Raw genomic sequence first — 11,854 nt, 5'->3', positions numbered from 1 at the left:
GCCTTCGGCATGTGGCCCCCCTAATAATAGATTTCACAATAAAACACAATAAGATAAAGTTTAGTCCTGATAGAGGTTGTTTTATTAAAACACTGTAGATTGAAATACACATAATGAGTGTCATGGGAAAAAAGGCACACAGGAATATAAAAAGGCTGCAACAGGGTCTTCGTCGTTTATCCTTTCACAATAGTGGGAGTGATCATCTTCTTGAAGGAGTAGTATTTGCATTCAGTGGGCGGGTCAATGTCCATGGTGGCAGTGGCAATCTTTTCCTTCTTGAATCCGGCCTCGAGCAGATGAGGCACCTGAGTTTCCTGAAAATCATTAACACACAGAGAGGCGGTTAGTGTGCAAAAGCTTTCAGGTTTATCAGTAGCTACAAATGAAAGCGGCACGTAACTCAGACTCACTCCTGTTCTATCTGCATGTGCTGCTTGTCTCTTTTTGTGATAGTTGTTACATAACCACATCATCCAGGTCTGCTCTGCATGGTTTTAAAGTATGCAGTGTATTTATACAATCTTTATTTTTCATGTTCCAGTTTTATTGGTGCATAACTAGTATGTACTACAGGGAAGATACTGAAGAAAAGCTAAAGGAAATCAGAATGTTTAGGTGGAGCCTTTGATTAGCTAATCAAGGTGACAAACCTCAAACATTTTCTCGATGTCGTTGTATTTAGTCTTGAGCAGCTCGCCCCAGGAGGTAAGGTTGCAGTAGGTGAGGACGCCACCGGGTTTGAGGAGCCTGTGAGCATGACCCTGCAGGCAAAAACTCAAAGTTATTTTTTTCCTTTATTTAGATTAAAAAAAAACAAATATCTGGGATCTGTCTGAGCTGGTAGTAACAAAAGATACATTTTTCTTTCTACACTGCAAAAATGATCTAGAAATAAGTAAAAAAAAATTTATTCTGACTTAAATTAAGTGTATTTCCCCTTAGTTTGATTAGGTAAATAAGATGATCTGCAAATGCAATAAGTATATGTATTCTTAAAATAAGATAATTAGATAATATGGACTTCAATTAAGACAAGGCAATTGTTTTTATCTTATTCTAGATGTTACTTGTCTTGTTCGATTGGATAAGTTTCTCACCTAAATTCAAGAAAAAAATGCACTTATGAGAAAGAAATACTTATTTGAATTTTCTTTTTTGCATAACATCTATCTTATCTGCACTTTGTTCTTGTTTTATTTATTTCTTACATTCAACAGTGAAAGGAAAACATTCCCTTAAAATCTATTTTAAAAACAATAAGGGAGAATAATTTGACAGTTCTTTTATTAAATAAATTGAAGGCACGCTTTGTAAAAGGGTAATTTAAGGGGGAAAAAATTGTACTTGTTTTGTTTTTAAACTGTTTTGAGCTCAATAGTATCTGATTTCCTCTGATCCTCCCTGAGATGTTTTTGCAGCTTTTTTTAATCTGCCTGAGCTAGATTATGTTGATTGGACATGATTTGACAGGAAGGTTACTTGTCTATGTAACGTCTTATAGGTGAGGGTGTATTTAGCAGCAGAAACTAGAAATAACCTAGATTTGACTCGTTAAGGACGAGGCCAGCAGAACAGAACATCCTGAAAAACTCTTTTTAAAACAACTAGTTCATCTCTGTTTAGATCCTGCTGGCTAACAAACTGGAAAAGAAATAAATAAATCAAGAAGAAGGTTTTTAGTTAAAGATGTGATCAAAACTCCAACAGTTGCTTTAGGTAGAGCTTCAGTGTTTCCTTGAGGATTTAAGGGTAAGGAGCTATTTTCACGTTTTTGTTTTTTTTTGTTTTTTTATCAAATTCAAGGAAAGAAGCGATCTGAAAGGTGAAAATTATTTTGAAAGTAAAATAAATATATTAGTGAAAACAAATTTCCTCACTGATAGAAAAAACTGATGTTATTTGGGACTGAAGAAAACGTTTTGAGAGAATAAATGACAGAAACCGACATTTGGAAAATATGTTCTTATTCTCAAATATGTTTTGTATTCCTATTGGCCAGTCTCAACAGAATTGGCAAAAATAACTCCATATAACAAAACCACCATGAAAATCAACTGTTGCTAAGTCAATCCATCAACTTATATACAGCTTTCCGACAGTGAATGAGCAGCAGCTTAGCAGTGAAAAAGAACATTTCCATTCATAAAGTGCAGCAGTTATCAAGTGTAAATCAAGTGTAGTGTGGGAGAGACATGGTGCAAAAAGGCATTGATGCTTAAATTATATCAAAATGTGTGAAGGGATTTCAAAAGACTTGTTAATGGAGGGAAGTTACTGCAATGGGAAAGGGGATAAAGTCGATATAACAAGAGAGCACTGAATGTCCAAGTGGCCCTACCAGAGCCTAAACTGCAATCAAATCAAACACTAGAAAGGCCTTAACAAAAAAAAAAAAAAAACTTTCTACCAAAGCTGCCCATTCTATGTGAGAGACCCTGCAGAGAAGAAAGGTAGAAAGTTTGCACTCTAAACAGCTGCTGTTTTTTCTTGAGACAAAATCTTAAAGACTTGAGACCTTTTCCTGCAAATTTTTTTATATATATATTTTTGTTTTTAATCGCAAAATGTCCAAACAAGCTTTTGTATCTTTGTCATTTTCTATGTTAGGTTTTGAGAGACAAATGGATTTGCACTATGTAGGAAAATACCCGCAACACGAAAACTCGAAAAGATGATGTACTATGATGATGTTCTTTTTAATTATGTATTTTTACCTCGAATGGAATAAGATCATGTTTTCTATGTATCTTTTAATACTTTTGTTTAAATACAGTGAAGCCTTTATATTTTACTGAGATTTATGATGCTTTTAGTATAAATTGTAGAACTACCCTTCGCTGTTATAACCTAACATGATAATTAAAGCATTTCCAGTTTTCTTTCCCCATTAAAGCCGCACAACTTCAGGAGATGGGCTACAGACCCCTACTTTAGTTTTATATCTGATTTTAATGAAATATCCCTCTCAAATGTAAACTTATTTGATAACTTACCTTGATGAAATCAAACTGGTGAGTGTGCCATGTTTCCTCAGAGAGAGGATATGTGTCATAGAGAATACCTGAAAGAGAAAGCAGGGCTGGCATCATACAGGTGACTTAATTACATTTATTTATTCCTAGCTCATTTCTACCATTTAGAGGACTTTCTTATCTTCTAAAAATGGTTGGTTTCAATTCTGCCGCAGTTTTCCTATCCCTTGTAATGTTTATAATTAACAGAAAATAGGTCTGATTTTATATCTCACCATCAAAATGATTGTCTGGCAAGGTGGGAACAACCTTCTCCCAGAGGCCCTTCAGAGGGACCACCTGCAAAGGAAAAGGAGGCTCATTAAAACCTTTTTGTTACCATCATGAACAAGTATGGCTCTATTGAAGGAGCCCAGTGACCTTGTGTGGCTGAGACTTGGCCCAGTTCTCCAGACGGGCAAAAACTCCATCATTGCACTCAATGATCCAGTGCTCTTCGATTGGGAAGGACTCCAGCTTGGTGGCAGCAATGGCCATGCCAAAACCGATCTCCAGAACCCGACCACCTATCAGACAAACAGAATCAAACATTAATTATTCCCTGGCAGTAACATGCCATTTATAAAAACTAGTTTTGGTTTGATTAATTTAGGGCTGCAACTTATGATCTTTTTTCAAATCGATTAATCTATCGAATATTTTTTCAATTAATCAATATTCGGATAGCCAAAGGTTCCTTAAAGAACACTTTTTCTGAAATTAAACAAGTTGAAACTAAAACAATTCCACTTGAGGATAGAGGATAGATAAATCTTGAATGCAAAATGTTTATATATATATATATATATATATATATATATATATATATATATATATATATATATATTTTTTTTTTTTTTTTTTTTTTTTTTACAATTTTGGTATAATTGCTGCTAACGGGTTGGTTGATCTGTCACCTTAATGCATATTTTACAGTCTCTAAACTCCAGTTAATGACTAATCGATTACTAAATTTGTTGACGAATATTTTAATAATTCATTAATCGAATTAATTGTTTCAGCCCTAGATTTATTCCTCTGTAGGACATTTGAGGTCCAGTTGCTTAAAATGTGATTGCAGAGTAATTTCTTACAACAAATTTGTACTTTTGATAGTAGTATATAATAGACAAAGGTTAGAGGTTGGTGTTTAACCCCTTTTAGTGATTGAAATGTCATTAAAATGCATCTGCAAATAAACAGTTTGGTGAAAAAATACATGTGTAAGCCTCTTAGAATGGATTAAAAAAACAGTCATTAACACCACATAACATAATAATCACATTTCCTGGAGGCAAACTTTAGATTGATACTTTTATTTAAATGCTTGAATATATGAAGGATGTAGTTGGATAAGTCTAGGTTCCAATCTAACGTAAAAGCTCATGAGCTTTGCTGTGGTGTTCTTTGGCTCCTGCAGCTTCTTGGCCCTCTTCCAGCAGTATAGTAACAGCTGCTGTAGTACTCACCAATACAGAGAAACATGCTTCTAACACTAACAAGTTCCTCTTCCTATATCTGTGTGCTCTTTTTGAAATACAAAACTGGAATTTGGCAAACTGAGTTTCTTTTGGCTGATATTTAAATCCCTTTAAAATCATTTTGATTTATTTTTTGCTATTCTAAGTGTCACACTTCAAGGGAAATATGTATAGTTAACATAAAAATAATATAAAGATTTGATGTTTTTTTTTTTATTTAAACGTATTTGATAGTGACATATGAATGACTTAGAATGTGCACAATCTATACATTTTATTCTAACCTCATTCTTTTGAATTCCTTTTTTTTCTGTTACTGTCTCTTTAACTGAGTGACGTCCATGCAGCCTGAGTCCGTTATCGGACAGACTCGCTCCTTCTCCAACCGCCGCTGTTACCTTTAGAGGCTGCGACGGTCGCCAGGGAATGCATGTACGGGGTCTCCCATCGCTCCATGACCGGCTTGCCCATTATCTCCAGGTGCGTGTCGGCCTCATTGTACCCGGCGTTGGCGTCATGCCAGGACGACTTGCAGTTCTCCCCCTTTGAGAAAATGGGCTGAGCAGAAGAGGTCATTTTGTTGTACTGTCGGTGCTGCAGTCGGTGGGCTCTGCTGGAGGGTTTGTCTGACACAGAAGAGGGGGAAAGTGGAGCAGGCGGGGGTTTATATCGAGCTCATAACTGCTGACACCGCAATCGTGTGACTGGGGTCAAAAAGCGCACAAACACATTCCAAGACCTAAGAGAGGCCAAGATCCTCTGAAGATAAGATGGCTCACTAGGCTGGATATAACTGGTTTCATGTTTTATAGCCTATTTAGATTGATTTGCTCAGAACTCTGTAATGGAAAGAGGAAAGACTGCAAAAATAAACATTTATTTTACTTCTTGTCTTAGCTATTACCATTAGGCAAACTTTGCAACAGTTCCCCTAGATATCTAATAAACCCATAGCAAATATATATATTTGAGAAGGACAATATGGAGAAATGTGCTGTCTACATTCCTACAGATAACTTATGTCATCATTAAGAGACAATCCAAACCTAATCCAGATACTTGTAGCATAATTTAGAAAGAGGTGTATTGATCAGATTATTTTTTATTTATATTAAATTCTTAGGTCTGATCTGCCAGGCCTGCAAGACAAAGTTATTTGAAATATATGTCATTTGGGTATTGTCAAAAAAACATTCACATTTCAACATTAAATTGTATTTATTTTGTCATTATATCCTTTTTTGATTTAAAAATACAAAAGCTAACAAATGGACTATGTGTTTAAATGGGGTCTCGTCAGTGAATAAAATGCACATTATGCCAAGATGCATTAAATCTAGTTAGGAAAAAAGTTAAACACTGGGCAATTTATGTGCTCATTGATCACTGGAACAGTAGATTTCACAGATAAGGCATATATATAGATATATATATATATAATTCTATATTTATCTATATATATCCAGTCCAGTAGAGGACGCAATGACATCACAGGCCAGCATGCTCTTTTTTTCCAGAAGTAAACATGGATGGTACTGCCGGCACGCATCTAGCGGTCTTTTCCAACCATAAAAATTCAATCTTTTCAATATGTTTAAACACAAATACTGCTCTCCGCATCATCATCTGCCATGGTTGTTGTTTTTCTTGCCGCTTCTGCGCAGCAAGACGCATAATAGTGACGTTTGTCGGATATTAATGACGTTCAGGTCGGATGAATGCGACCTGGCCTTTCAGACACAGGTTGGTCAGATTGGAAAAAAATGTATCTGTGTTGTTCAGACAGCCATGAAAAGATCAGATCCAGGTTGCATATGGGCAAAAAAATTGGATTTGGTTCACTTCAGGCTGCAGTGTGAACATAGCCTTAGACTAGATAGTGTCAACCTCAGAGTCCTGAAGGTCTAAATAGGGAAGACCTCCTGCTTTGTTCCGCTACCAAAGAAAACTTAGCCAACAGTCCTCTACGACTAAAGACCTGTTGCCCTGACACCCCACACCATAGGGTCCTAGACAACCTCCCATAGGTCTACCTGAGCAAGCAAACAAGCATCTATCAGGAACCCCTGCAGTTTACCGGTACGTACCGCCATACGCTTTGAGTTAGAGATGCAATCATACGCTCTTCAACAAAGATACTGTCATTTAAACAAAGCAGGCAACAATCTGAGATTGCGTCTTTCATTCCTCAGTATATTTAACATGATTCACATTGCCTTGCTTTGTGAGAAACTCCTGAAAACTCAAGTAGAGGTCTCAACAATAGCCTCGAGCAAGGTCTACTTGACAAACGGAGAAAGGGAATAGTATGGTAAGTCCTGTCATCTACAGAGATACTCAGATGAGTTTTTGGATACATCAGAAATGAACCAGAAAGTGATTACAGGGAACTGGTGAATAATCACCAACAAAAAATAAAAAAAAACAGACATCTTGAATGTAAATAAAACAAGGGAGATGATTGTAGATTTCAGGAGAAACAGGAATAAGTAAAATATTGTTAACATAATTGGAGAAGAAGTTATGTTAGGTTTTTTGGGGTTTTCCTGTTTTTCTGGTGTGAGCGAGCTTCTTGTCACAGAGAGGATCTTTGCTGGTTGCTGTGCCAACTGCTCTTGCTGCACACCTGAGAACATTTCTCAGTCAGGATGTCTAGGATATATATATATATAAGGACACGAAGGATAATCTCCCTTCGCCGGATGATTACCCCTGATAGTTTTACAGCCAAAGACCTAAACCAGGAATATCTCTCTTGTTAAAAAATTGTCTTCTTTTGAATCTATTTTAATGTGGACTCTGTTATTGTTCCAGATGACCAGTGAATCTTAGTGGAAGCAGTTCCCAGTCTTCATCACCTGCCTGTCCGCTCTCCAGCATTAGAGTCAGTATTTTGCAAGTACCAACACTCTCTGATCTCACTCACATTCTCCTGAACCTCTGGGGTTCAGTCTGCAAAGCCTGCTGAGTCAAACCCCTTCAGATCCATGCTACTTCCCCTTCATCTTTCAATTAATGAATCCATCATCAGTTGTCATCCACCGACTCCTTCCTGTTCAGTTCGCTTGCTCCCCTAAGACCAACAAGAAAGTTCCACTGACTTCCTCTGGTTCCTTCCAGATTCTTGCTGCTTTGTAAATAAAAGATTTAAACTCACCGGTTGTCCATTTAATTCTTCATGTGGGTCAAGAAACTACAAACAAACATGACAAGTAGAAACAATGAGGGGTATCAATACCTTGGTGTTCAGCCTCACAACAGGCTTGACTGGAGAAACAACGGTAAAGTTGTCTACAAGAAGGAACAGACTAGATGATAATTGTTAATGTAACCTTGATCCTTCAGTGTTTACAGGAAGATATATAAAATAATTCTGTTGTGAAGAATGTGATCTCATCATGCCATAATCTGCTGGGGTAACAGCTTCAGAGCACACTACTTGAAATTGATAAATAATGCCGGATCTGTACAAGGAACTCCTCTAGAACCTCTGAAAATTATTTGGCAAAGAAGAATTCTTCACGAAAGGAAGAACACTTTGGAAAACAGTGAGCATCCTCTTTAGAAGACTGTTAAACAACAACTGTCTACAGTGAGAGGCTTTTCCTGATTTCTACAGGACATCCTTTCTTCCAAAAGATTCAGCAGATAACAAAAACTTATTTTCATTGTATTTTTGGAAAGTAAAAAAAAAGGGTACATGCATTTGTTTCAAGGCACTATAGCTCAGAGCTGTCGAAACCAGATCATGAATTATATCACGTAATCTATTGTTGTAAAACACATTTTACTGTTTAATTAGCGTTTACTAATGCAGCTAATACAGTCAGATGTTTCTGGAAAACATGTAGAAACTTGCTGGTTTTAACTTCGTCTTTAAGAGTATCAGTCAGATTTAATCTTTGGATTTTGAACTCCCGGGCACGCAAACCGCTTGCATCAATAATCTCAAATCAGCTGAAGACCTAATCGAGAAGTCTGACCTGTTTGCAGACCTAATTCTTCTTTAAAGACCTCAATCTCTATTAAGGTAAAGTAACTCTTAGAAATGCATTTAAAACTACAGATAAAGGAAATGTATAGTGCTGCCCAGTGGTGAACCAGTTGTGAGCACTGCTGCCTTGCAGTAAGAAGTTCCTTGCTTTGAGCCAAAAAATCCCTTTGATTTGCCCTGAGGAGTGTGTGTGTGCTCTTGGTGGTGTGTCCTGTTTGCCTCTGTGTCTGTCTGTCTAAGGTACTCCCATGCTCCTCGCCTAAACAACACCAATGACCCGGTTATGTTAGGTGAGTGGAATCGATAGATGAGCAAAAATCTAAAACTCAAGCCCACTGTTTTCTGAACTATATTTAGTGCCACCCATCTTTATACTGCTGCTGATGTGAATCACAACACTTTGCAATGAATCACAGCTGACAGACTAACGCTCCAAAATGAACCCTCCCTCTACAACCCTCACACATCTTCCCTTTCTGCTCTCCATCAGATGAAGCTGAGAGCGGCCAGCTCTTCATCACAGTGAAAGTCCTTATTGCGGGGTCTCGTCCACCTACCCCTCTTATGAAACTCTCGATTTGCTCTGCCTTCAATGATGCTTCTCTCCACAGATGCTCAGTTTCATGCAGTAACTAATGACAAAAAACAATAAACCGCTACTCTTCTGTAGGCTTCATGTAGCGCCTGATTGAGGTATTCACACCACTTAAACCTATTTGAACATGTTGCTATGGTACAACCATCAACTTCAGTATATTTTAGTACAGAAAGCATACAGAAAGCCCATATTCTTATTTTCTTATCTTCAGGTAACACAGAGTACATGTCAGATTAAATAATACAACTTCAGCCATAGTACCTAGGTGTTACTTTATTGTATGTCTCATACCATGTCTGTTGGTTGTGCTGCCCTTGTCTTTGCAGGTGATGAAGCAGACTGAAATTGTTTTTATCTCCTCTTTCTTTCATCTTTTCTCCTTTTTTTCTGTTTTTCCTCTTCTGTTCTTAGTACATTGCAGTGTCCATATAAGCTGTAAAACTCCCTGCATAATTATAATAAAGCTGTTTATATGCATAAAACAAGCGGAACACTACGGCAATACCCCTACTGCTCCACTTGTGAAAGTTAAATCTGTTGGGCTCTTTTTTGGTATCAAGACAATTATTCGTATTGCCACATTGCCAGACAGGACATTGTGAAAAAAAAAAAAAAAAGAAGAAGAAAAAAAAATTGCTATAACTATTCTTTCCATCATTTATACCCAGCATTTTTATTTTATATAAAATTCAAATACAGCAGAGGTCATCAAGAAGTTTTTTTTTTTTTTTTTTGCAATCCAGATCAATTGAAAGAGACTGATCTGACACGTTGATGATTGAAGTGTTTTTCAATGTTTTGAAGCTGATCACTGTAAACCAATCTCCTGGGCAAAGATTAACTTTTATACTGAAGAAACTAAAAAAAAAAGTGATGCCAGAGGTTGGTGGGCCAGCTGATCTCCCAGTGGCAACAGGAAGAGGGTGCTGTTCCTCTAACCAGTTCAGCTTAAACCAAACATAAGACTGCTTTATGCCTTTGCACAGAGCAACTCTTTGCACAGCACATAATTTGATTTTAATAACAATATATGATCTTATTAAATAGAAATGTACAAATGTGACCTATATTTGATTGAAAAAAAGACTTTGAATGCATCTCATATAATACCAGACAAAATTACAATATCAGCTGCTCCTCATTAATCATATTTATTCATATTTATATAAAACACACATTAATATTTACCTCTTATATCCATAAATTTTTTTTCAAAAAAACAAACAAAAAATATTAGTTGATGTGCTCTGTGTCCATCTCTCCCTCCTCCCTTTCTTTCCCTCCTTGTCAATGGAAAAGGACTGAGCCTATTTCCTCTGAGAAACATGATCAAGCTGTTTTTCCCCACATACATGGTAATTTGAAAGAAATTGGCTGTTGTCCCAGAGGAGAGCCTGCTATAAATCATTGCATTCTGATGTGTGTCCTCAATTTGTCCTTTATGAGTGATATGGAGGAGACAAAGAGGAAACAAGAGCATCTTCCAGGGACATGCTTTGCTGATAAAGAAGGTGGATCTCATTCTTTTTAAAGTTCCCACAGGCAGGTTATGAAAGCTTTGGGAATAATAAGCGTGGAGATATGCTCGTGTACGTCTATTTTTGTTGTTAATTAGGTCCAAGAAACATTGGCTTAAATGACACAATTACTAAGAGAAAAGAAGAACAAATGTGCGTACCATTTCATGCTCCACGCAACACTGGATATGAATACTTTTAAACAATATTTTATTTTCATCGAGTCTTAGTGGGTTTCATTTAAAGGTGAAATATGTTGAGACGTAAGTGGAGGTATTGTTTATTTGAAATGGAAAATGCAGGAATGCTCTAATATTAAAGGATTGTTTTTGTCCAATATCTGAATGTGCAAACATATTTGTTGGAAAGAATATTTGTTTAAAGGGGGTTATATTATATGAACAAAACAACTGAACAATCTCTTGATAAATATTTTTCAACGTTTAACGAGACAATTAGCTCTACTTTAAGTCTGAAAAAGAAATGTTTTACATGAAAAATAAACTGAGATGCTTGAATAACCTGATTGTATTGCTACCCCTTAAACTAGCACATGTTGAAGCACCTTTAGATACAAATTGACATGGGCTTTGGATTCCATCAGCATCTTCTCGACTTCACTTGCTAAATTCTGCCTTTTCTTGCAAAGGTTCTGCCAAATGGTTCAGATATCTCTCATCCGCAGCCCTCTCCAGGGGACTGTTTCATTAATTTTTTTTTCTTTGACCTTGTTGTATTCTTGGTCTCGCTGTGAGTCTAAAGTATTTGTGTCAATCTCAAGGTCAGTGGGACAAATCCGGTCTACCAGGAAAATTTATATGGCCCTCAAGAACCAAAAGAAAAACATATCAGTGTGTTCTTTTAATGTGGAAAAAAAAAGGTTAAAATTGTTACATTAATGAGAGTTAAGTTCTAATTAATTTCTGCAATACCTGCAGCTGGCCCTTTAAAAACTTGATGAGGATCTTCAGGTTTCCTTCAGAAACCTAAAGTCTCCAGGAAAAAGCCAACTGTTTGAACTGTGCATTTTTTTCATAAATTTTTTGAATAACCGCAGTTTCATAAGAAGATATCTAACATATCTAACCCCAGATCGTGATGCTGCCTTTTGTTTTGCAACAGTAAAAGTGTTTTGTTTCATGTGCTTTTAATAGATATTTCAGAGTAAAAGCCAAGAAGTTTAAGTGTTTTATAAGACCAAAACATTTTCCTCCACAAGGTTCGGATGTATTTTGTCTACACATTGGTGT

The 11,854-nt window shown here is 36.6% G+C and overlaps 1 protein-coding gene across 1 annotated transcript; it reads right to left on the bottom strand.

Moving 5' to 3' along the window:
• Positions 1–54: 54 nt before the first annotated feature.
• On the bottom strand, positions 55–5,160 carry gamt (guanidinoacetate N-methyltransferase). The gene is made up of 6 exons (XM_038285540.1): positions 4,894–5,160; positions 3,396–3,541; positions 3,251–3,314; positions 2,997–3,064; positions 654–764; positions 55–317 (listed from the first exon to the last, which is right to left on the bottom strand). The coding sequence occupies exons 1-6, from the start codon at positions 5,069–5,071 to the stop codon at positions 177–179; spliced, it is 708 nt and encodes a 235-aa protein (XP_038141468.1). The 5' UTR covers positions 5,072–5,160; the 3' UTR covers positions 55–176.
• Positions 5,161–11,854: the final 6,694 nt, after the last annotated feature.

Source organism: Cyprinodon tularosa, unplaced genomic scaffold (genome assembly GCF_016077235.1).
Source record: "Cyprinodon tularosa strain WSP-4 unplaced genomic scaffold, ASM1607723v1 ctg1053, whole genome shotgun sequence".
Classification (NCBI taxonomy): domain Eukaryota; kingdom Metazoa; phylum Chordata; class Actinopteri; order Cyprinodontiformes; family Cyprinodontidae; genus Cyprinodon; species Cyprinodon tularosa.
The sequence above is the reverse complement of the archived record's forward strand: the minus strand, read 5'-3'. Positions and strand labels throughout refer to the sequence as shown.